At 45.2% G+C, this 26,219-nt stretch overlaps 1 protein-coding gene across 5 annotated transcripts in view; it reads left to right on the top strand.

Annotated features, from left to right (window-relative positions):
• Window positions 1–26,219, top strand: part of MICU1 (mitochondrial calcium uptake 1) — a 97,766-nt gene that overhangs the window by 56,684 nt on the left and 14,863 nt on the right. For 3 of the 5 annotated variants that reach the window (XM_083844241.1, XM_083844240.1, XM_083844242.1), the window contains 3 exons: window positions 1,156–1,270; window positions 11,833–11,915; window positions 16,212–16,409. In XM_083844241.1, the coding sequence (XP_083700367.1) occupies window positions 1,156–1,270; window positions 11,833–11,915; window positions 16,212–16,409 (396 nt within the window). Of the gene's footprint in view, window positions 1–236; window positions 1,048–1,155; window positions 1,271–11,832; window positions 11,916–16,211; window positions 16,410–26,219 lie in introns of those variants that run through there. The other 2 variants (XM_083844244.1, XM_083844243.1) reach the window with 2 other exon arrangements.

Here is a 26,219-nt window from a genome sequence, read left to right as displayed (position 1 = left end):
GGCCTCACCCTGAGGGGCTCAGTGCTAACTCTTGCTGGGACGTGGCCCTAGGCTTCTTAGCAGCCTCTGGTCAAAGCAACCACCTGGTTGCTTCAGAACCTTCCTGCTCTTGGCAAGTCTAACTGTTCAACTTGATGTTGTGTTTTGCCTGCCTGTTTTACTGTTGGTTAACCAGTTTTCTTTCCTTTGTCTTGTATATGATGGGATCTCCGCTAGACAGAGGTAATGGTGGGGGACAGTTGTGTAGCTGGACCCTCGTGTGGTGCTGTTTGTTGGTGGTTTTTCCTAAAACCGTTCCTAAATTCAGCCTGCTTTGACCGTGCTTCTGTGCCTGCATGATCTGGTTTCTATGAAATAACCTCATCCACGCTTGTTCTTTATATTTATTTTGTTTTCCTGTGTGCGTGTGCGCCTCCTCCTGCCTTGTTCTTAAAATGGGTCACCAGTGTGGAATTCAGCTCCTAACAGTTTCACGGATCCTTTTCAGTCTTTGAAGCTTCAGCGGATCAAAGAGACTTGGACTTTTAGCTTAGTAAGGGAGGTGAGGTGATCAAACACGCAATATTTTCTATTAAACTTCAAGGTATTGGAAGTAAAGTGGGAGCAAGAGAGGAAGTTTAGGTATGGTTTTGGTCCTGGTCCTCCTTAGTGAGCTTGCTAAACACACTCCTGAGTTGGATCCTTCTGATCACTACATATTTCCAGTGACTTTAATCATACTTTATACTCATGTGAAATAATTCCTTCTTGGCTACTCCTAAAAAGTACAAATAAAACTAAAATGCTATTAGTGAAATCTAATAGTTTCCTTTTTGGATCCTATATTATAAAAATGTGACTTTTGTAGCTCTGTATTCTCTCAGATCCAGACAACTTTAAGCCAGATTGACTTAGTTTATCTGTATTTCAGCTAAATTTAGCCAATTGTTGTGCAATTCCTCATCCCTGATTTGAGATAGGGAAGCACTGACCTTTGCAGGCTGTTTCTGACAGATTTGAAGGCTGGAAAAGGTCCACTGAATATCAATGGTGACAGTACGGGTGTGTGTATGTGGAATGGCTTGGTGGTAAGGATACAAAGAAAGCCTTCAGATTCTGTGTTTAATTGATTGCTTTATTTTCTCCCTTTGGGGTTCGGGTTGGACGAATAAACAGAAGTTGTCCCAGGAGCGAGAGAAGTTTGCTGATGAAGACAGCATCTTTTATGCACTTGGAGAATGCGGACTCATTTCTTTTTCTGACTACATTTTCCTCACGACAGTCCTATCCAGTAAGTAGCTTTTTTCTCTGCAATCACTGCTTTTCAGTTTTGAAGGTTTACCAGCAGTGAGCTTTCTGATGTATTCTGTGTGCCTTTCCCTAGAAGGGATTGTTGATTGCTTGAAACTTGAGCTGAGTAAACAATTGCTATTGCTACTTCATCTATTTTAGAGTTAGCTTCAAGTAGTTCGGAAAGATAAGCTTATCTGTGATTTCCAAAGAAGTATTTCTTTTTAAAAAATGTGGCTTTTTTGAATGAGTCATTGAACCTGCTGTTCAAAACTGTAAACGGAGAGATATTCTTTGGTTAACTATGTGATATTCTCATGTTTGAGTGAATATTGCCTTCCAGCTCTTCACTGCTTATTACAAAACTGTACAAACTCTTCCCCAGCTGTATTTGGTAAGCTCACACTCATGCTTGATGTAATCCAAAGAGGAGAGAAGTTAAGCAGTTTACATTTCAACAAGGCTCATCAGATGCCTTCTGTATTCACACTGCTGTGCTTGACTTGCGTTTGTGATATTTCGGTGATCTGCTAATCTGTCCCAGCAAAGTCTCTTCTCTGGAAGTGCTGGGACTTACGTTTGTTTTGCTGGCAAGAAAGAGTGAAACCGAAGCCCTCGGTAACATGGAATGGCATTTCTGGCCTTCCTTCAGGGGGAAGGCAAACAGCCATCCTGGTAGATCGCCTCAGACAATGCTGTATCATCAGTAGGAAAGTCTACAAATCTGTACTTTTCCAGTCCTGTTAGAAGGAAATGTGCCGCTTTTCAAATGAACCGAGACAATTTATTTTCAGACTTTCAAAAAAAAAAAAAAGTAAAAAAGCATAAATTCTATACAAGAAAAGTTTGGCCCTCTAATTGTGTGTGATGGCCTGATTAAAAACCAAATCCGGGCTCCTGACGTTTTACTCTAAGTCCCCACTACTGCCTGCTTTGTGCTGTTCAGGGGGGTCAGGCGGATAGTTCACTGTGTTTTGTAGAAACAGCGAGTGTTTTATGGTGTTTTGTGTTTTTTTTTCTTCCCTGTGTTCCTGCCTGCTGTAACGTGGACACATGAAAGAAGCAGCTCTTTACTGAACACGTTGCTCTGGAGGCTCTGTGGCAGGGGAGAAGCCAGCTTCAAGGTCTTGTTTGTTGTCAAAATGACCTGGCGAGGGAAGGCTTGTATGTGACCTTCATGTCGCAAAAACAAACACGGATTGATAACACTTGTTTGAGCCAAGGATTTTTTTGTTTGTTTGTTTTCTGTCTTCTGAGTCTCAGAACTGGCTCAAGATTTTTGCCATTCTGTTCTTCTCTTAGTCTAGACTGTGCCAGAATTATCTAAGGTATCTTCACGTTTATAGCAAGGGCTTTTAATCTGAGTCTCTGCAGACAGCCTCAAATCTTTCATATCACATTACCAAATGTGGCTTAGAAAACATCGATGCCCTTGGCTTTTTATGGCTGTACCAGTTGTTGTGAACAAGCTGCTAATCAAGTATGCACGATGCAAAATGAACTGCATGTGCTTCCACAGACAATAAAAATAGATAACTCCTCCTTGCTTTGGTTTAATGTCTTTGTAAGAATAAAACAAACTACCACCCTGCATTAGAGTAGCAGCCAACCTTATACTGGAGTGTTTTGCAGGCAGGATGTATTTTCATTTATTCTTAGGTTTTTAAGCATGGCCACAATTACTGGGGAGTCAGACTAACGAGAGGAGACAGAATTGGTTAGTTTGTGCTTTGAAGAGTTATGTGTAGGGTGGGCAAGGTAGGAGATTTCAAAACTGGGGAAAATAAGAATGTTCCTGGGCTGCATTTTAGGTATGTGGGGGGTTTGTCCTTTGAGAGCCATGCTGGATCATGCTGGATGTCTCTAGAGCTACCGTTAACACTCAGTTCCCCCAAGTAAGACTCTCACTTTCATTTTTAAAGCATTTGCTTTTTTAAAATAAACTAAACCTGGCCCTGTTGTAAAGGTGGGAAGCTCACTGTTATGCCACCCTGCCTGTTTCACTTGCCTGGAGTAACCATTGCCTTGCAGGAATCCAGTAGGTCTTGGTTTTTCTTCCAGGAAATAGAATGAAGAAGAGTGTATCTTAAACCTGACAGGTCAAGATCATTTTTCTTAATTTTTGAGTTACCTAAACAGCACTGAGAATGTGTCTGGACAAGAGAGGGCTGTAGATTACATGAAAACAGTTAAAAGTCTCAAAATATTGAAAAAGGAAGAGGGCTTATTGAGCAGTAAGGTCATCAGAAAGGGAGTATGAGCTTGGGTCTGTGCGGTGGGAGGAAGAGGTGCTCTTCTGCAGTGCTCAGAAGCGATGGGGTGACATCAGTCGTGGTCTGGCCTGGCTTACTGAGCTCAGAACTGATCAGTGATGATACCCTTTGAAAACACAACACCCAAGGAAGGGAAAGGGCTGCATCTTGTTATGCTCCTCGGGGAGGTGATGCCCAGTGAGCGCCGAGATGGCTCGTGTCCATCCTGCACTCCCTGTCCCCATCTCCTTGCAAAAGTACTGCTGGGCTTTGATAGAGCTTTCCCAGAGTGTTTAATTTTATTTCCTTTATCTTTGTAGCTGCAGTTGAAGCTCATTTGGGTTATTTTCCGTGAAATGTAGGCTTGAGTGCCAACTATCAGGGAAGGAAAGCAGGTGAAGGCTGAAGACTTCTGCACCTTGCTTGCCAAGGTCTGTTTGCATGTTGCACAGAAGATTAAGTCTGTCACCACGTCCTGTTTAGAAGTCATTTCTCACTCCAGCACTGTCTGTTCTCATCAGTTGCTGTGTTTCTGTGACAATGTATTTTAAAAAAGCTAATAAAATACCGTTCAGAAAGACAGCCTTCCATTAAAGGCAATTAGAGCTTGAATGGCCTCGAGACCACAGGGCTTCTGTTGCTTCCGCTGCTCCCTGTGATTTGGGGTAGAAGTAGGCAGATGAGCAAAATGTGGGTGGGTTTCACCTCATTCCTTCAAGTGCTAGAGGAAAGCAAGGGAAACCAAAGGAAAACCAAAGAGCTTTTTGCTTTAGGGCTTGAAGGACAGCTGGAGGAAGAGGGGAGGGAGCTCTTCCATCACCAGCAACTGCAGTTTCAGAGCGAATGCGGTCCGTTGTGCAGGCGTGCTAATGCCTGCTTGATTAAGGGGCACTGAAAGGAGCTGGGCATTAGAAGAATAGGTTGGTCTTGTTTCTGTAATTGGACTGTCACTGTGTCTGGATTTACTCCGCACGGAAGGAGGTTTAAATAACGTGGGCTCACGCCAGAGGAATTACTCTTTTGCCAACGCTCTTGGAGCTGCCCTGCAGCTCCTTCCCTGTGCCCTGCAGGCTCTCTCTGGAGCACGGTGTGCTAGCCAGTGGCATTTCTGATTTCCCTGCTCTGTGTCCCTGGCTGTGACCCAAATTCCCAGCACCACTGCAGGTAATGGCCTGTGAGAAGCCTCTCGCGTGGGACAGATTGACTTCCCTTGGTTTTTTCCCATTTAGAAGATAAATTGCAAGCCATTTTGCTCTGGAAGTGATTTTCTGACTGCATCGTGAGCATTCTGTGGGTCTCTGATCAAAAGTGAGACCTGTGGTCTTACTGATGGTGTTTTAATCCTGCACAGCAGCACCAAGTGCCGTACAGCTTGCTCCTGTAAGAGAAGGAGATGCATTTGCTCTGAGTTACTAAGAATACTTGTCTGTGGTTAATTGTATCAATACTCCAACTTTCAAGCCCTTCAATCTCCTTATACACATATTTGCAGGTGTGTCTCATCCACAGTGTGTGGTGCAGGGATGGCTTCGATACCGTAGCCTCAGGCTGTGCTGGTTTTATAGCAGAATAACGATTGACATGCCCGAGGGTCTGTCCAGGCTGATCTGGACATCTCACTGAGACAGCACGCAGGTTTGCAGCACAAGGGGTCACTGCAGTGCACCACCGTCTCAAACACAGGTAGTGCTGTTATTTGAAGTTCAGGCATGGTGCAGGGAGCATCCCGCCTTCCCTGGGAGAGCTGCTGTGGAGGAGGACACTCCTGCCAGCCTAGTCGCTGCTGTGCAGGGTCGGTAAGTCATATCTGAGCAGCACAGAGACCCTCTCCCAAGGGAAGGCCTGAGTTACGAACACAAATCTGGCTGCTCCGTGTGAGACCAAGGGCTCTCTGGTGCAGCATCCCAGTTCTGGCAGGGGCTGGTAGCTGTGCTGAAGGACAGCAGTGCAGAGCCAGGGCAGATTTCTCCCAGCTGGCAGCCCAGGATCTTCCCAAGCAGAGCTTGATCTCTCTGGTTTGAAAAACTTTTCTTAAAACTGGACAGCAAAGCAATGTGATTGTAACACCTGTTAATGGTTTACCGTGTGACTTAGTCTTTAATGAGGTCTCAGCTGGCATTTTGGGAGGTAATTAACGCAGGGGAAGGAACTGGGATGGTCTTGGACAAGATTGAACAGAAGATCTCCTGATTGAGAAACTCCAATGATTTCCTCCTGATTATTTCTATAGATCAGGAAATAAAACAATTTGCTGTTGCCTGTGGCAATATCTCAGAACCCGCAGAGGTTTGGGATGTCCTCTTCCCCCGGGGGTTCCCTGGAGAGCATGGCTTCGAACAGTCTTTGTTTGGGGCTGTGATTTCCACAGCTGGTTTCCAGATTCATATTACAGAGGAGCATTTAAAGAGAATCTTGATTTCCAGCCATGTTCTGTCAGCCCTGTGGTAAGTGATGAAAAGCTCTTGAAAGGTAAGCCCTGTACTCTAGCCTAGGTGCTGTCAGATTCTCTTAAATCTCAGACTGAGGTGCACATCTGTCGTTGACGTTAGAGCTGAAATACAAAATTTTGTGTTGCAGTAGTCTCCTTGGTTCATAAGCTAACAAGTAAAAAAGTGAAGGGGCAATATATTTATTTTCCTTTAATGGAATATTAAAAATGGCTAAAAATGGGGTCAGCTGGGACATGGCTCTGAGGAAGAGCACGCTGCATGCCTGGAGTCAGTTTCTGTATCTGGAGGCAGCACGTGCTTAAGTTACTTTCCAAAAGGATGGATCATAGTAGGTGCTCATGCTTCTGGTGGGTCTCTTGGCTGTTTCTTTTGGCTGATCCATGCATTTCAGTACAAAACTACAGTTTAGTATACCTGAGAGGCACGCTCCTAAATACCTAACCCCTTCCTCTTGTGGACTCCTCATCCCATGAGCCCTGCACTTAAGGCACTTGGTGTCAGCACAAGGAAGGTGGCAGGGTGGCTGTATGCAGCTGAATGGCTTTGGGGCTCAGTGCTCGAGGAGGGTTGATCCAGCTCAGATTTAGAGCAAGCCAGGCATGGTAATGCAGCCAGGCACTCAGCTCTTGTTGGGGTTTCAAGTCCACTTTAAAGCTTAAATCTGTGTTTTAGTCCAGTTTGTGTACTAGGATAAACACCAATGTATTCTTGTTATTTCTGTCAGAGGTAATTCAGATTCTTCCTTGCAGTAAGAAGTAACCCTTCCCTAGTTAGAGTAGCACCAGGTCTAATGGCAGGTTACTGTAGCTGGGTCTCCAGGCTGTGGGATGATTACTTTAGTTCTGTATGACATTTCCACTACTGTATTAACATAAAAAATAAATAAAATAAAATAAAATAGTTGGGTTGGTGGGACTTGAGTTCCTTTTCAGAAGTAGGGGAGTAGTTCAAGAGGAAAATATCTGGAATATGAGGATATTCTGTTCTTTCTCCATATTTATTGCAGCAGGGACTCAAACACCTATATTTTATGGATAGTTGCTTCCCCATAAGGCTGCTACCCCATTCTCAAAAAATATTACACCATTTGGAGATCGTTATGTGAAACTGCATCATCTAGTTTTTCCCTGCTACCAGTGTAATCCTGCGCTATGAACTAGCTGCTGCTGGCTACGGTCTTGTCAGGGTGAGCTTTTCCCTGACCCTGATTCTTTCCTTCAGACAAAAATGTTCCAATTCCAACACCTACAGAAAAGTTTCTTGGCTAAAAGACTGCTGTGCAGAGTCAGGCAGAATAGTGGCCCTGCTGATTCATGTAACTTAAGGGAAAGAAATTTTGATTAATCTTTGGAGGAAAAAGGTAAGAGCTTTTTAATGTGGCCTGAAAAATTATTCTGGCTGCAAGGCTTGAACAGCCACCTCTGCAGATGATTTCCCTCTGCTTTAGGAGGACTGTGTTAATTTTGGATTGATTATAGACTTATATGTACTCTGAAGCTGAAGAAAATCACTTTTTTTTTAACATAGGGGTAGAAGGAGAAGAAGAGTATTTAACTTTTAATGACTGATTTTTCCTCAAGAGTTCTCCAGTTGGAATCTTGATCTTTCTTTTCACACTGGACTTGCTGGCGGAGTTGCTGGGCTTCAGGATGGATGCTGATGGATGCTGATGTCCTGAGCTGCTTTGCATTGAAGTTCCCACCAAAAGGCAAGATATTCCAGAAGAGTATGGGAGTAGCCAGAAGCTTTGCTTCCTCTAAGCAACATCACCGATAAAACCTCCTGCCTTGACAAATAACTCTTTCAAATACAGCTGAAGGAAGCAATGCTTGTTCTCCTTGGTGGGGAGTGTTGCAGGTGGCTGTTGGGATGAGGATGCTCCAGTCCTCAACACTACCCATTTTGTACCTGCAGGAAAGCATTCATGCAGAAATCACCATTCCTAAAACTTTAACTGTGGTCCTACTTGTTACTAATTTATGATTGTAATTGCTTATTAATTTATAATTATAATGGATGGATGAAGATCCACTTTAAAAGCATCTCTCTCTTCTCAGCGCTCTCTGTTCATCAAGCCTTTGTAGGGAGACATCTAAAACCACAATGCTGCTGCTTCTAGCAGAGTTTTTCCATTTGTTTCCTCATCACTGTGCATGTATTAATTCACATTAACGAGTATAAATGACTACAGTTTGCTAAGGAGTTGTGAGTGCCTGGAGATTGATCTTGCCTGCATCAACTTTCAGCTTGCTGACCTTGTGATCACAAAAGAGTGCTCAAAATAATTTCCTAATGTTTGGTACCTCCGAGACAGATGCTGTACGATCAGGTGGCTGTAACCGTGTGCTGCCTGAGCTCCTACAGCAGTCAGGAGAAAGGACTTGAGGCATCTCTAAGTGTGGAGCATGGCTCTCTGGTGAAAGAGGAGAAAAAGAAGATCCAACAAGTACAGAAATAGTGCAAGCTGGCATTTCTCATCAGCGAGCATTTAATGCCTTTTAGGCTGTGTTGCTTCTGGTGACAGCAAGTGGCAATAAAGAGCAATTGAGTGCTGCAAATCGGTCCCTTGAATAATTCAAAATAGTCCAAAATGACATAATCAGTTTACAGGTGCTTAATCAACCCATCTAATTGCTCAGAGGTCCCTTGGGGCTTCCTACTGATGGTCTGGGCAGGTGTTGGTCGTCTGGTGAAGGTTGGTTTTCTCCTCAATGCTACTGCGTGTGCCTTCTGGTTTCCATATCACGTTTTTGCTTCAACATGCTTTATTTGAACAAACAATTCAATAAGGTTTTAAATGGTGAGCCAGTTTTAAATTTTAAAATGTTCATGTGAGCAAATAGTACTCTATTGTATCCTACCGAACACGTACAGACTGGAAAGGAAGTTGGAGAAGAAAATGCAGTTGCCCTGCCTAGCTGCCCAAGGGAAATCAGTTGTAATAAAAGCCCTTGATTCTTAATAATGTCAAAAAGGCTCGTGAGGAGATGCTTTGCAAAATAAAGAGCTGGAAATTCAGCGTAGCACCTGGGACAAGCCAGAAATCCTTTTTTTCCCTATAAAGACGGCTATTAGGCTGTATTAAAAGCAAACAGTCCTCTAAATGCTTTCAGTGATTATTCCACAAGGAATGCTGCGTTCATTTTGAGCAATCCTCATTAAGGAGGCATTGGGGAAATTTAGAGATGCTGCAATAGAGAACATTGGGGGACAGAATAAAAGAAGCTGAAGTTAGCCAGGCAAACAGAGAGCAGCTGGTTTTACAGTTTGCAGGCTCCTGCAAGCTCTAAGTGGAAGAGGAAGCCAAGTGCAAGTCGCAGAGGCTGATGTAACCACGAGTGATGGGATGCAGTGTGAAAGGGCTGGGTTGAGCTCCTCTCAGGACAACTCTTCCCCAATAAATAAATCTTGGTCAGAACCATCATGCCCAAGAGGAGAGGCAGGAAACCGTCTTGCTCGGGACCAATAAATTTCGGCTGCCCGGAGACCAGGGACATGCGACTTGACGGACGCGTCTTCGTGAGCCGGAGCCGGATGAGCTCATGGTCGCCGCTGCCCTCTGCCTTCCCTGATTCACAGCTGTGGGGTGGGAGAGTTGTTACAAATAATTGATGTTAGGTGCACGGATCAGAGGACAAAACAGTCTGTCTCGCTTGTTAAAGGAATGAAGTCATTAGATTTACCAATTCAAAGACTTTCCTGTCCTTAGAAAATAATGACCCTGCAGAATTTTGATGCAAAACTGTCCGTTTTAATTTTGCGAGCGATGTCGTCCTCGGGGGCTTCTGATAAACTGCTCTGAAAATGCCTTTAGAGAAGGGAAAGGAAGGGAACGGCCTTTGTGAGGGGTAAGTGAATAGCACTTTCTCTGCTCACCCCGTGTCTGCATGAATGGGATGTGGCATCGTGTTTTGCAATCTCAGCATACACGTCGTGTGTCCTGGCAGAGGAGATGGGAGGAAGAGAGACCTGCAAAGGAAACTCTTCTCCTAGCATCTTGTAACTGGATTAGTTTTGTGTATTCCCATATTTCCTTACAGAGCAAATGACTTTCAATGCAGCACTAGATTTTGAGGCTAATGAGGAGAAATCGCCCACAGGCTTTCATGCAGTACTTGCAATTAGAGGGAATGAAATTGGATGCATTATTTAAACATTAAGAGGGGCAGTTGGAAGGTGCTTAACGTTGTCGCTCTTCGAGGAAACGGGGAATTTGTGTGAATCCTTTCATTAGATGGCATTTGTGGAGAGAATGTGAAGTTGGCTTGTGTTAGGGGTGAGAGGTCCACGAGGTCTCCCCACCCTGCATGTGGGACAGATCAGGCATCACTTCTGCTCCAGGACAATGCAGGAAAGGGGAAATAACACGCAACATGCTGCTGGTAATGGCTGTGGATGTAGGAGGCTCATCATGTTTTGATGTTTGGAGTTTGAAGCCCAAGTAATAGCATGTAACATGAGAAAACTGGAGATCCTGAGCTGATTACTGCAGGGCTCTACGTGCTGCATAGATCAAGTGGTGAGTGACGGGTTGTTCATGCAATCGAGTTTAATGGGGTTATGTGTCTTTGTAAGGTTCAAAGTGATTGGAAAGCTAATCTCATTAATGTGTTTGCTGAATCTTCTAGCCATAAAGTGTTCCAGTTTATTATGCCAAGGGGAAAACAACATAAAAATCTTCCGGCCTTAAATTCAAGCTGTAACTTAGGTACGAAATCCAGTTCAGGTAATTCCCTATTAATGTCTTTGAGTGATTCTTCTTTTCTGCCCCGATCCCTGTCTGAGAGAGGTCCTAACACAAAGGTGGCTGCACAAAATCTTCTCACGTCTTAGCATTTCAAGAAGTGTTTAAGTTGATGGAAGCCAATGAGGCTAACAGGGGATGAGCCTCTTGGCACCCTGCTGCCAGATTTTTTGGGGGGGAAGAACCACATTGAGAGCAAAGAAGGGCTGAGTTTCAGCTGATCATTTCGTATAACCTGAGCACGCGTTACAGCCCGGAAGATTCTCTGGAAATCCCAGCAAGCACCATAATTCACGTAGGTGGCACGTATTTCAAAGTAGCAGAGCAAAATAAATTCTCTTGTACTAGCTGAATTTGGGGGAAAAAAAAACACTGTGGCACTGTGGTGTGGCTTGAAATGTTGACGAGTTACAGAGCCTGAAATGGAAATGCACTGATGTTCCTTGGGATGCACGGCAAGGAGCATGGTGTTGCTGCAATGGGTGGCTCTGAAGCAAACTTGTCAGCGTGATGCATCTGCACGGCTCTGGCTAAACAAACCAGAACAGTGTAGACTAAATGTCATGAAAAATAAGGTCCTGTGCTGTCTCATTTGGGTTTCAGCTGGTGATCTCCAGCTCGTGTGTTGTCTTGGTTTTATAACTGGACTGAGACAGTGTTGGCAATGATTTGTTTAAATTTGCAGTGACAAGAGCTGAATCGGAAAGAAGTACCCAAAGTCCAGGCCTGCTCCTCGCCACCAGCTGCTTCACAAAGCACAGAAAGCGCTCTGCAGGCACCAGAGGGACATCAGCTGGCCAAATTTGTATTACACCACATCCAAAAGGCTTCAACTCTTGCTCTGGAATCATTTTCTGTTGATTTCTCATTAGAAATATGAGGTGGTGTCTCGCTTTCTTGCTTTTTCCATCTGTAGATGGAATAAATTTTGTTCAAGAAACATCTCCTTCCCCCTCAACGTCCTCGTCTAGACCTTTGGTAAAAGCAGCACCAGGACATTTGTAGAACTTGTGGAAAATTGCTTTTGGATACAGTTGTTCTGAACTTGTAACCCGTGCCCCTTTTTGTGCTTTTATTTTCTTTAACTGGTCTTTGTTATTGTGTGTTTTCAATGCAGCTCCCCAGAGGAATTTTGAAATCGCCTTCAAGATGTTTGACCTGAATGGTGATGGCGAAGTGGACATGGAAGAGTTCGAGCAGGCGAGTTGAACGGCAGGGTGACTTCTTCGTGCTGCAACACCTTGGTTGTCTCTGCAGCACTTCTCTTACTGTGATGTATATTTCTGGTTACTGCTCGCTTCTGGCTTTTCCTCCTGTGCTCTGCTGCTGTGCCTTGGTTTCTGCTTTTTTTATTGGTCATTTCACAACGTACTTTTTCATTCAACCAGGACAACTTTAAGTACAAATTCTAGTTTCCTGAGATTTTCTCCCAGAGGTATCTCCACAAGGTGTCACCTCCGAAGTAGGCAAAGGATTTTTTTGCTCAACTAGTATCAAAGGGCTCTGACCCTAATTTCTTCCATAGCTTTTATTTTACTAATTACTTTTGTGTTCAGAGAATAACCAGGACTGGTCACCTTCAAAGAAGAATTTAGCCATTTATTTTAATGTAATCTAAAAACATATATTTATTGAGAGGATGTCCCCATTAGTTGTTTTCTCCTGCTTCATGCAGTTTGCTTAGCAGAGAGCATGCAGGCTGACTCTTTAAGGAGCTTAGTCTGGGTGTCTGATGCAAGTGAGCCCTTCACGTAAGATGTGATTTGTGATACTGCTCTGGTGAGAATTTATCAAAGACTTGAGCTGTCAGTGGGGAGAAAAGTGGCGTCTCCAGTTGTAATGCAACTCAGCTTTCCCATCACCAGTACTTTTAATAACGAGTTGCCACCTCTGTTATCTCCTGATCTACCAAATAATCATGGGGTCCCTGATGCTTCTCTAACCCCATGTATCATGGAGCTGTGCGTTTAATGGGTGAGTGGAAGCTGTTGCTTCAGGGCAAAGGAAAAGAAGACTCCATGGTCAAAAAAATAACCTGCCCTTGTTTTTTTATGCTGGAGGGCATGTGTGTTGCACTTTGGAGACAGTGGAAAGCTGTTTGGTGGTATATGAGAACAAAGCAGCCCCGAATGATGTAGTTACGAATTCTTACTTATAGGTTGATTGAATGACTGCTTAACTTCAGAAGAGTCTGTAAGAGGTCATGCGTGGGGCATTTGCTCTAAATGGAAAGAACTAGTGGCAAAGCAGCTCTGTGAAATTTACCACCGCCACTTCCAATCTTCTGCTGTCATCCTCCCTAAATTATTTTGGGTTTGGTGCTGTTAGTTTGCTCTGGAGCTGTGTAACGGAGCTGATTAACTGCGTGTTCTTAGATGCAAACTTCAAACCATGATAACACTGGAGTGTGCTTATCTCCAGTGTGGTATATCTTGAAGCGATCACTTGTTTTGTAAATCTAGGAGTTCGTTCTTTTTTCCACTGAGTGCAGATTTGAATACCTAGCCATGCCCAGGATATCATGCTGCTTAGCGCTGCCTCCCTAAACACAGATTTAGCTTGGAAAACAGGAAACCAAGTTCTTGTAGTCAAAAATACTGCTCTTCCTTCTATATTTGCCAAGTACATGAATATAGTACTACACCACAGGCATCTCATATTTAACTATTCAAGACGTGTTTTACGGTAGTTATTAATGGTCTAAAGAGAAATCATTTGTGTAGATAAATGAGTTTAAGGAAAATGGGAAATCAGCTGCCTACTAAAATTGCAGCGAAGGCCAAGGTATTAACGCAGGTGTCATGCTTGGCTGTTTTAATACCTAGTTAAAGAAAGGATGCATATTTTGGAAGTGCTAAGAAGACGAAAGTACAAAATAGATTTAAGTAATCTCAAATCATCTGGTAGGCAACAGGAAGGTATCTGTGCAGTAAGTCACACAAAAATCCTCAGGAAGGGGAACATATTTTTGTTAAGCTCGTTAGATGTGTCACTGCATCTATATAAAGGAATAAAATTACTGTTTAGCATTGGAATGTATTGAAGACTGATCTTCCAGAGCTTTTGAGTCAGAAGATGAAGGGACTGCTTTGGGAAGTGAGAAGAACCTGACAATATCGAAGCCAGGAAAAGTGTTGGAGAACATGAGCCTTTTGACCCAAGTGGTTAGTTGAAGCAAATTGCCACCATCTGCTCCTTGCAGATAGCAGCATAACTGATTTGCTGCACTTTGCAAACAAAATTAAGGTAAACACATAGCTTCACTGGGAGGCACATATATTTTTTTTGTATAAGCACATACACAATCATTTCTAAAATAAATATTTTCTCACTCCTTATGGAAATACCTCAGGACATTTTAAGGATGGCAGGGTTTGAAAATCTGTCCCATAAACATTGTACCTGGCAGGGACAGCCAGAATTGCCCTTTCCTGGGGAATACGCCACTAGAAGTGACATCAGGTTAAAAGAGCAATGCCTTTTTGCAGAAAAGGGAAAGAAAAGATTGGGCTCAAGCATCTTACCATCACTGCTGGCTGTGGGCACATGGGAATGAATTTCATACTCTGTTTTCACACATCGTCTTTGGAGAGGGCCAACAGCAGGTCTCTCTTCTCATTAACATCTGCAAACCTTGAGTGTTCATCAAGGAAAAAAAAATCACTTGTGGTAATGGAGCTAATATGCAAGTGAGAGGCTTTAACTACCCACCAGGAAGATATTAATTTCTTGTGCCTCGCTGAAGAGCCTCAGATTTTTTCCTGCTGATGCATATACACAGTGCATAGCACTAAATAGTTTGGTGCCTGCATCAGGATCGTCTTTAACTTTTCATCCTTCAGGATGTAAACCAGAAATTGTTAGTTTACGCTCCTATTCTTAATTAAAATGTTGGATGAAAAGTAGTTAACTTGCAGGCAGTGTTATTATAATTTCTCTACAAACCATTGCTTTTAACTATTTTCCTTGATTTTTTTTTCCCCTTGTCTGGTCCAAAAGACGAAAGAGATCAAACACCTAAGCTGAAATGCATTTAAAAATAAAGACGACAGTAAAGCACCCGTGCAGAATCGTACGATCGATGAGCTGTGGGGGAGGACAGCACTGGCAGGACTGGAGAACAACTTGTGGCAGCTGTCTGCATTTCTGGGTATTAGGAGAATTCCCGAAAATAGGTACCAGCCAAATGGGTTTGGCTCCGGTGCCCACAGATGGATGTCCAAACTGTCTGGGGCTTCTTATGGATGGGGAGAGAAAGAGGGCCATGGGTCTGCCTGGCCTCGGATGCCGTGTAAATAACACCCAGGAGAAGAAGCTCTATCGAACCGTCTGCAGCGTGGTAAACATTTTGCTTCTGCAGAAGTAGGGGCAGGTTTCCAAGCTGGTCATAAACTGCATCGCTTCAGACAGCTCATAAATATTTGCCTCAAACGTGCGTGCGGAGCTCACGGTTCAAGCGGAGCACAAAGCAAAATAAGGAGCTGCTATTTACAGGGCTGCTACAAACCAGAGGACAAGATCCTTCCTCACATCACAGTGCCTATTTCAAAAGAAAATTGGCAGGAGGAGGAGGAGGCTGAAGGCGAAGCAGTGGGTTTTGCTGGAGCTCCAGAAAGCCCCCGGGAGCCTCTCCTTCTCTCAGAGCCTCTCCTTCTCACTCTGTGGCTACCCCTACGATACATAGCACTAAGCATCTGCCTTGGTTACCCCTCACGTTTGCGTGGGACATTTAAAATAATGAGTTCTTGGATTTTTTGAGCTGTTGCATCCTTCAGTTTGATCTTTTGCCCTGTCTTAGGGGGCAGTGAACTTGTCCTGGGTATCCTTGCCCTGTCCAGTAGCATCTGTTTGAGTTGTGTGATGCCTTTGAGAAGGCATGACGTGCTGTCGAGAGCTTGAGAGGAAGAGTTTTTTAACTGGTAAACCTTGTGCCTCTCCTGTGCGGTCTCCAGCCATTTTGAAAGACAGGGCTGTGTGCAATGTTCATGCACTCTTCTCTGCAGCTGCTCCCCCATCCCTGCTCGTGACTTCTCATTTTCTGGGTGTTTTATTCAGCCTCTCGACCATGGAACTTGACCAGGACATGCACACGGCATGGTTTGCTGTGATTCTCAGAGCAGAGGGTTTTGTAAGATACCGCTGTTACAGTGCATGACTTCACACTTGGCTGTGTTTGTGCAAATATCCATCTGCTGATAACCCAGATGCGTTGTGGGGTGTGTTCTGCTGGGTGGTTATTTGGGCTGATGCTGTCTGAGGAGCCCTTTGCTCTGCTTTGGGCAGCCCCTGCCAAAGCTCGGGTGATAAAGGAGCTTACAGTTGTGGCAGAGAACGTCAGGTGGCAAGAAAGGGTAGAAAAACCCCGATTTTGTGCATGGGACAAAGGAAATGCGATGTGAGCTAGCTGGAGCTAGTGCCAGCTAACCAGGATACTTGGTTAACGTAAGTCCAATCCAAGTGGATTTGGTACTAACATCCTCCTCCTTATTTTTTTAGGTCCAGAGCATCATTCGCTCCCAAACCAGCATGGGCATGCGCCACAGAGACCGGTCAACCACTGGGAACACCCTGAAGACCGGCTTCAACTCTGCGCTGACGACGTACTTCTTTGGGGCGGATCTGAAGGGGAAGCTCACCATCTCCCACTTCCTCGAATTCCAGCGCAAGCTGCAGCACGATATCCTCAAACTGGAGGTTTGAGTTACTTTTGTGTACGGGGAGAGGGCAGTGCAGCACACCGTGCTGAATTTGTGATGAGCGTGGTGCTCCCCGGGAACACCTCCAGCTCTTTGCAGTAGCAGAGAGCTTTTCGGAGCTCTTGTGGAGCTGCAGCAGCAGCAGGAGGCAGGTCCTGGTGTGTGTCCCTCCACGTGGGGCTTGCCTATCCTTGGCACTGCCTAAGTGGTGATTGAGATGCTCTAGAAAAAGGCAAGAGGTGGCCAGCAGGCTGTTGCTCCCTTACCAAGGCAGGTTTGTCTCAGTCCACCAGGACTGAGTTGACTGTGCCTGGAAGGACCAGCGGTTATAACTTTCACAAAACTCTTTCCCCATTTGCTTCACCGTTGTGAACATTTCTGCTGTGTAAGCATTCAATAAGAAATGTCCATCTATTCTGCCTCTTCTGCCTTTCAATTTAATTGAATGCCTTCTTTTTTCTTTGCATCACTGTGAGTTAACAGCAGCACCCGGTCTCCTCCTCGTAGCTGCATACCTTGACTTTGCGCACCAAGCTTCAAAATTTGGTTTTGAATAATGTGAGTGCAGGAATAGCAATGGGGATTACTTGGCGTCTGTCTCGGCCCCCAGGTGGAACTGACTTGGTTTAATGTAACGCACTTTTCTGGAGCAGGTTCAAGCTGGCTTGGGTAAAGCCAGGTTTTTATTTGCATCAAAAGTGAGGATTTTGTGCTTGAGAAGTCGTCCTCCCAACCATAACCTGGTTAAGGCAGCATTCGGAGGTCACTAGGGCTTCTGCCTGGCGTGTGAATGTCCACGTGCTCAGGCTGTGGGATCCAGCTAATGAACGGCGTTTTATTAAGTTGCCGTCGAGTCAGCCACTGTGAACCTAACCTGAATTTATTCCCTCTTCTATTTTGGAGTTTTACGGAGTAAGGAACTGACTCAAGGACTAGGCTTTTTATGAGGGTAATTGTCCAGTTAGCTGAGTTCATTTAACTGCTCATTAACGCTGGCGGCGTGCTGTGCGTTTGCAGGGGGAATAGGTTGGTGGAGGAGAATGTTCTTCATGGACTGGAAAGTGTCAGTTCCTGAGCTCCTCTACAAATGGAAAATGAATGAAATACTGTTTAAGGTTAAGAAACCTAAGGTGAAACTTGAACTCAAAGGGAGGCGAAATAGAGATTTTGTCCTTGCTTGCCATTCTGCTTTGACTTCCCACTGCCACTTTCTCTCCAGGGCCAGGTGATGAGCAGGCACTCAAGGATTATTTCTAACCCCGTGCTGGAGTCTTGTGCTCCCTCCACAGGTTCCCATTAAGAAGCAACGGGTTTTTTAGTTTCTTAGTACTTGTTCTTCTTTTCCTTCTGCAACAGTTCAGTTCTAGTTTAGTTCTTAGTGACTTCAGCCAATTGTCCATCTTTCTGGTGAACATTTAACTGCCTTTCTAAGATGCTATTTGTTAATTTGGGGTAGTACAAGATAAGATGTCTTGGTAAGTTAATATCCTAAAAGCATTGTTACTGAATTCACGAGGGCACCCTTGAACACAGTACCATGCTGTGCTTAGCATTTTTGATACTCATTTGAACTGAAAAATTGAGCTGTGGAAAGCGAACAGTTTTGTTCTGCCAAACTTGTCTTTTTTTCCTGAGTTCATGGTATTAAAGCACCTGATTTTTCTGTTCGTAGTTCTCATTGATTTAGGCAACAGACCTATTTCTGTCCTCAGCATTATGTAACGTAGCCACTCTCCTCTCGTGCTTTTCTCTCTTCTGACATTATCTCCCACCTTCTCTCCTTGCTTTGCATTTGATGTTTTTGTTCACGGTTAAGTAGCTTTTCACACAAGTGCCTAGCGGGTTCGTGTCGTTCCTTTTCCAAGGAGGGCTCTAATGAACTCAGCCCCTTAAAAAACATGGTAAGTCAGAGAGGGGATGTTCCTCAAGTATTTACCCTGATTTGTGTGAATCAGAAGAGCCTAAGAGGTGGTGTTAGGAAATAGCTGTACCGCAGAGCAACAGGTAGCTCTCAGGTAAGTTTTAAGGCTTCCCTGGTGTTGTGTGTCTTTCCCTGGTTGATGACCCTGGGAGCACAGTGGTGTTGGATGCATCAGAAAGTGCCCAGCTGCCTGTGCACGTCGTCTCTGGATCCTTGTCAGGGTAGCTGGGGCTACCAGTGGGCTGGGAGGAGCAGAAAGGAGTTGGTGACAGCTCTGCTGGCCTCATCTGCTGATCCTTGACTGGCTTAGCAAAATCAGTACGCGGCCTGAAGATGGGATATTAATTTGAAAACCTATTTGTGTTCATTTGAAATGTCTCAGTTCCAGAATAGGCTCTGGGGGAATGTACCATCAACATGTCTGAAGATCTGTCCTGGGGATGGTGCAGCCTCTGGGTGGCACAGGACATCTGTTCTCAAACTGGGACTCACTTTTTCTTCATCCAAAAGGTCTCTACTTGAAATAAGACTTTTCTTAAAGCTGTTTTCCCTTCAGCTCAGGATTCAGGCATATCTGCAGTTAATACACTTAAGAATCAGTTTCTTCTGCTGCCTGTGAAGGTAGAACAGTAGTTTCTGACCACCTGCACCTACTTTCCTCTTACTGGTCTTGGTTATTTTTTCTGCTTCCCAAAATATTCATGCGTATTTCTGAAGATTGAGCAGAGACTTTCTCAGAGTGATTAGATGAGACAAAGCCACGAACATTTCAGTGTCCCAGAAGGGTGAAGTGCTGTCAGCATGGTTAAGTAACTGTGGCCACTGCCTCCTTCCCTTTTGCTTCACTTTATGAAGACGTAGCAATCAGCTCAGTTGTGCAAGGAAAGGATGAGCAAAGTAACCACAGCCAGAGGGAAAAGAGAAGCTTTTAACGGCTTATTGCCACTTCTTGTGGTTTGGCTGCCTTGGTGATTTCCCTCCTTATCTCACTGCTTCCTTATTGTCTTCCAGTCCAGAAATTGCATGCGAAGTGCGTCTGCTTCCTACAGGAGAGAGTCGCTAACAGGCGCCAACCCTGCTGTCAGTGAGTTTCTATCTGCGCCGTAGGAAATAATACCTTTAGGAAGCTGTGGCATGAGCAGACTGGGAGTCCTTGCTGTGTTGTGAGTTGCTGTGGGTTAGCTAGGGCTGTGTATTAGGGACCAACCCAGCCAGTGGGGCAGGCTCCCAACAAAGTCCTCGGCGTTTTCTTACCACTTTGATGTTGCATTGTATTAGCAGCTTTGGAAAAACTCCCTTTCTTCTTGTCAGTGTGACAAATGGTGACAAGCTTGGAGTAAGCAAGGCAGTGTGGGCTCTGCAGCCATCGCGTCCTGTATGCTGTGTTTGGCTTCAGTAGTGTTTTTTTGACTGAAATTGTTCTGTGAGTTAGGGAGATGGATAGGACTTGACATCATCGGTTATGCTATTTCTGCTCGTTGGTGTCCTAGATATCCCCATGTCCTTGGTGGACTAAGAGGAGTCCCAGCCAGCCCACGCGTCTCTTCCAGCCTAAGTTTTTCTGTGATTCTGCAAGTAGATGTAGGCAAGATGTGGAGAACATAGAGCTAACACATCAGTGTCACCTCTTTGCTTTCCCAGACAGGTAACCCAAAATGTCCTCATAGCAGTGATTTCATCTCCGTACTGAGTTGTGGTTTATTTCCCCGGGTCTCCTTTTGCCAGCAGTGAGGTGGGTGCCTGTGGTGTAAAACCTTAGCCAAGTTTTTTATTTCCAAAGGGCCTGCAGAGAGATTTCTAGAGCACGTTGTTTCCCTGCAGGTTACTCGGGGGAGGGCATTTGTTCTCAGCTGAATGGGTGAAGCAGGTACTAAGCCAACCCTACACCTTGTGGCTGTGGGGCTGATGCCACAGCTGGAGAGGTAAGGTTGTGCAGCACGGCTTTTACCCTGGAAACGCCTATTTTCACAAGGAGTGCTGATACCACTGCTGCTTGGCTTGTTTTTCTATCAAAAAGGGGTGATGGATGGTGTCAGGCTGTTCCGTCTGCTCGTTTCTCATTAGAAACCCTAGGTCCTTTTGGATTTCAGCCCTGTCTTAACCAATATTCTGGCTTCAGAAGGCATTTCTACAGCTTCACAACCTGATTTTAGTCCAATAATTTGTCCCGAAGTGCCTTCCTCTTCTGAATCTCTGCACTGGGGTAGTTGGTAGCTGAGTCCTGTGCTAATTAACAAAAACTACCATGTTAGCAGCTTAGTTAAGTTGTGGGGTTTTTTTTGCATTCAGCCTTATTGCTCTATGGCCTTGCAGACTGCTGCAGATTTTTGGTGGTGGTTAAAAACAGCTGAAAATGCACCTCTTGGAGCCTCTGCTTGTCACAGGGGAAGAGAGATTGAACGGAGGATGGGGATCCACATCAGGAGGAGCCAGGCGCAGTAACAAGTACCTCTGCAGGTGCTGCACAACTTGAGAGCTGCTGTGGCAGGAGTAGGTGGCCTGATCCCTCAGGGCAGTGAGAGGCAAGCAGTGGCTGCCAGGTAAAGCACAGAATTAAAAACAGGCAACGCACAGAATTGGAGCAGGGGATGGAACATAAACCAGCTGAAAGCAGGATGAAAATGAGAGACTTCCAGCGATGGCCGTCTGCCACCCAGCTGTGTGAGCTGGGGTGCTGGGAGTTTCTAGACAGATAGCTGCAATGATTTGGAGCACTCACCATGGTTTTGATGCCATTCAGAGCTGCTGTCAGTGTGCTTTTGTCCTGGCATGTGAATGGAAAGGGTCCTTTGAAGTGTTCCAGTTGACCATACTGCCTTCTTGGTTAGGGTTTGGGGAAAACTTAGCGCTCTGTTTTTGTCCAGTGTCAGCCCAAGATTTGGTAAGTTGAAGTGGGATGTAACTATGGGGAAAAAAATCTCAAAAATAATAAGTTATGAGGTTGTGGCTTGGGTAGTTTAAAGGAGAGAGATGGGAAATTGAGCTGTTTCAGTAAATGTAAAGAGTCACTGGAGAAGGCTGAGGCCGGTCATTTTCATCTACCACTAAGCCCTCTATTGCTTGTTCTGTTGTTAAATGTGAGACAAGGAAAGTTGGGGTTGACAGTATGTTTGCTTTGGGGCACCACAGCTGCCAGGGGACTGAGCGCTGCTGGGACATTGCTCAAATGCACGGGGACAGCTTGGCCATCTCCTCCTTTGGGGTGGTTGATGATCCCAGCAGCTGTCACAATGCCTGGTTTGTTGCACCTCGGCTGTGCAGTGCTGCTTTGTTTCTTGAACGTGCACTAGGTGATTGAAATGTGCTTGATGCAGCAGCTCTACAGGGAAGCTGTTTGAGGGTTTTATTAGGATTTCTATTTATTGCATTGTTAGTGCCAGGAGAGGGTTTTGCTCTGTAACAAAGCAGCTTTATGAAGTGTGTGTAAATCCACTCCCGAGCTCCTGCCGGGCAGCACGAGGAGCCCTCCTCTGGTGCAGGCAGCAGAGCACTTCAGTGGAGCCTGAAAATTAAACCCCCAGAGGGGTCAGGAGTCTCTGACTTCTGCATCATCCTTCTGCTGTATGAGCAAACGTTTTGGTCACCTTACTCTGGAAGTGCAGTGGGTTTATTTTCTCGTGGCAAATTGAGCACCAAGGCCAAGCAGAAACAGCATAAATCTCACTGGCAGTGAAAGAGATCTGTTTTAATAAAACTGTGCCAATTCCACAGGTTTTTATTCGTGTTTTCAGACCGGTTTGGGTGCGTGCAGCTGGCCAGTGGGTCTTGCTGCAGGGATGTCGGGAGCTCCTTGTGTTTCTGATCTTTGCTTTCTTCTTGTTCAGCAGGCATGCAGGATGGAGAAGCTTCTCCATTCCTCACATTTGGGTACCAGGAACATTTTCAAGGGCAGAAGTGGCAGTAACACAAGCAGGGCAGAGAGCAGTAGTAGGAGCTGGGGCTCATTCTCTTCCTTTCCAGGCAGTCAAGAGAAGGCTTCCTTCCAATTCATCCAATGTGCCCTTTCCTGGGGTATTACAGATTCTTCTCCTTTACATTTTCTTCATTTCATTCCCTCCCTGCTCGAAATTTCAAAATGCAGCTCTTTTCAGAGCTGGCAAGGAGTTATTTTGATTCATGAGGATGAAGTTAAGGTACAGCCATCTTTACATAACCTTTTTTAATTGCTCATTAAATTGTAACAAGTTGTTGGTGGCTGGAATTAATTTTTTCCCCCTTGCAGGCAGTGGTGCCATGCCAAGGCCAATGAAATGTCAAAAGCATCTATCAACCACCTGGTCTGCAGGGATTTCAGTGCTGCTGATGGATGTAAATTTTTAACTTTGCTACTACATATTCACTTTAAGCTGCTCTTGGAGAGCGGAGGGAAAGGGAAAACAGGAAAAGCATTCAAAAATCGGATTTTGCTTTTGTGGAAACAGCTCCCCTTCTCCCCCATGCACATATATATGTGTGTATTTATAGAGGTGGAAGATGCTGGTAGCACTGTGAGCATTTCTCCTGACCCAGTCCAGCTGTACAACCTAGACTTGAGTCCAGGGAGCTGCAGCCCCACAGCTACCTTCCAAATCCCTTTTTTTTGGGGTGGGACAGATGAGGTTGCTGGGTTTTAGGAAGATTAACAGTGCTTTCTTTTTTTTTTTTTTTTTCCCCGTCATATTTGTATATGCAACTTGACAAGAGAGCCTGGCAGCCTGCTTCTTCAGAACAGTAAACAGGCCCAGTGCTGCAGCAGTTTGCAGATAAATAATGTATTACAGCCTGTCAAATAAAGCTTTGAGCAACTACTACTTTAAAGGGTCATACATTGTGAATCTGAATATTACCCTACAAATCACTGTCCAGATCCTTTTGACTCCTTATTACATACACAACACCGCCTTCAAAGCAGGTCACCTTTTCCAAGTACCCTTAATACTGGCAGAATTAGTATCAGCAGTATTTCTGTTCTAGATGTTTGTTTAACCAGCATAAATAAACTCAAAAATCATCCCTCAATGCTCTTTTCTCCATCCAAAAGCCCCTGTAGATTTTTTTTCTTTGTGAATGGGAAATAATAAGTGGCACATATACATTTCTTTTATAGGTGCTTGTATTGAGATTTTAGGGAATTTATGGATTGTTTTTTCCGTTGAAGCCTTCCTAGAAATTTAGGGACATCGCGCTGTCCGTGCAGCTCAGCAGTTAGTATTCCTCTCGCAGGGTAAGTCAGTGCATTACATTCAAGTCCCACACCACAAACCCCACTGATTTCTCCCTTCTGTCACCCCGGGGCTGCCGGAAGGGTTGCTTGTGGAGGTAGTGCTGAGCTCCTGTGTCTGCTGGAGCTGGGAGTTAAAAATCCTGTGGTATTTGTCAGAAAAACAAGCGGGCTCCTGATGCTTGCAGTTACAGAGGACGGGGTTTCAGCACTGGGGGTTTAGGTAGAAATTTCCCACGTGTCTTTTTAATGCTACTGCTTCTGACGAATGTGTAGAGGAGGAGAATCAGCCAAAATGAGAAACCTGCCCCGAGGTGTCTGGCACCAAAGTTTGGCCTTTTTCGGGAGGAGCGGTGTCCTTGGGGTAAGCTAAAAAGACACCAGTATCACCTGAAGTTCTCTTTCCACAACACTGCAGTACTGCAGCTGAAGGACTCCTCCTGCCACACTGACCCTGAGCAGGAAAAGCAGTGGCACAGCCCTGGCCCGAGACCTGCAGAGCCTAGGATCTGCACACCCGTGCTCCTAAAGACACGATGCTGCTTGTGCCTTAAGCTGTGATTTAAACTCTCACTTCTGGCTTGCTGTTTTCTCAGACCTGACGAGTCAGCACTGACAGGGTGGGTGGCCTGAGTCCATGGTGGCATTTGCCATGTCCCGTGCTTTTTGAGAGGACCCCAGGTGGCTCGTCAGCCATCAGAGCCACCTCATTACACAGCAGCGAGCACTCGAGAGGAAACCGATGGCCCTGCTTAAGAAGTTTTTTCTTGATTTTTTTAATAAAGACGCTTCTTGCAGTGCTGCCTCTGAATTGGTTCAGGCTGGGTGCTTCTCAGAGGCTGGCGTTTGATTTCCCACAGGAGCAGGTAGATTGGGCTAGTCAAAATAAATAGTGAGGGCTGGAAGCGGAGGGATTATGGGTCTGTCGTTTTATGGTGGATCCTTGTATTGCCTTTCTGTGAGAAGCCCTGCAATTAAGGGGATGTGGAAGCAGAGAAAACAGTCTCTTTATATTTGCCTTCTGCTCTCCTCATTTGAAACCTTTCCTCTATGTGCTGAAGCAAAAGTTGGTAGGCATATTTATTCAGACAGAAAGCTGAGTTAAAAGCTCATAGTTGGAGATCTGTAACAAGTTTCTCTGAGAGAAACATGGATGTGTTCTTTCCTGCATGATTTTTTGGAGGGAGGAAGAGAGGCGTTGAACACACTTCTCTGATTTAGCTTAGTCATTTTAATGATTGCAGAGGGTGCCCTAAGGTGTGGTTAATGATGGACCAGCCTCGGGAAGCTGCTTCAGGCTGGCATTGGGAGCTCCTGGGGCTTGGGGCTGTGCCCCTTTCCCCTGCCTTTCCACCCTTCTGGGAGCACGCTAGGTTTCCCCATGCATCACACCAGCGTTAATGAATATCAAAATATCAAAACATTTTATTACGAGTTGCAGCCATGCGGGTGTGCGCATGCAGAATCCACTGCTGGCACCAAGTGGCAGCGGCTGGGAGCTGTCCGGGGACGCTCGGCTCACCCGAGGGCCGCGTTTGGTGTGGTCCTGACAGAATAACCAACCCGCCAGAGCAAATAAATCCCTCCTAAGCCTCAATTTATAACTCAAAATGCATTGTTAGTTGTGAGCATGCGTGCCCTTGGGCAGAGCAGGAGCTTCCTCCTGGTGTCCCAGTGCTTGGAGCTGCCCCTGCGCTAGCTTTGGCCATGCTTTTCCTTTCTTTAGATGAATGGAAGGGAAAAAGGCCATCGGAGAGCTTGTTTGCTGGTAATAGATCTTGGCGTGCCCTGCCCTGCATCACATCCTCTTGGGTTTTCTTTTCCTCCGAGTGATGGGAGAAGGGACCTGCACAGTAACGTCACAGGCATGAAGGCAAAGGGACATGGTTGCCTGGAGAGAGGGAAATTTGTTCTGCTTTGCGAAGTGCCTGTGGGGTTTTAATGCTGTTCACAGGCCATACATGGGATATTGAAAAGAAAACCACTCTGGGCTTTGCACCCACCTTCATTTTCAAGTTGGAGACAGCAGGCGAGCAGTGTTCAGCAGTCCAGAAGACACTCGAGGAAGGCAGGAGAAAACAAATCAAGCACATCTGCTTCCAGGCAGGTAGCTGGGGAACGGGCTGTTCCAGGGGAGTATTTGGTTTTAGAAGTGAAAAAAAGGCTTTTCTCACAAATCATTTGAAGCCAAAAAACTTCCTTTTTTCTTCTCACCAGAATTTTTCTTTAAATGATCTCCTCTGCTCATCCCTCCCATAATTAATTTCAGCACCTCCAACACCAGCTGGTGGCAAGCTTTGAACTTTCTTCACCCAGTGCTTGGTGACTAACTTTTTCTTAGCTCAGCGGTGATTCTGTTCGAGGTCGGAGCCTGGCTGTTGACCGGTGGTGCAGATCAGCTGCTTGCCATCCCCTTCCTCGGCTGTCCGATGCAATGAGCACCGCTGAGCTCCTGCTGATACATGAGCGCAATGCCTGCCTGCCAGGTATTGACTTCAGGCATCTGGGAGTGCTTCGGTTAAATGCTAAAGACATTCATTTAAAGTAAGATAAACACAGCGTAATGAATGTTTATTCCCTGGTTTCCAGGCTTTTTCATTTAATGTGAATAATTTTTGTGTGGTATTTTGACTCGTTAATGCACGCCAAGCTAGAAGCAGTTTTGGAGCCCATAGGGCAGGGGAATG

The sequence above is a fragment of the Anser anser genome (assembly GCF_964211835.1).
Source record: "Anser anser genome assembly, chromosome: 7".
In the NCBI taxonomy this organism is placed as follows: domain Eukaryota; kingdom Metazoa; phylum Chordata; class Aves; order Anseriformes; family Anatidae; genus Anser; species Anser anser.
Note: the sequence above shows the minus strand (reverse complement) of the source record. Positions and strands in the feature narration are given on the sequence as shown.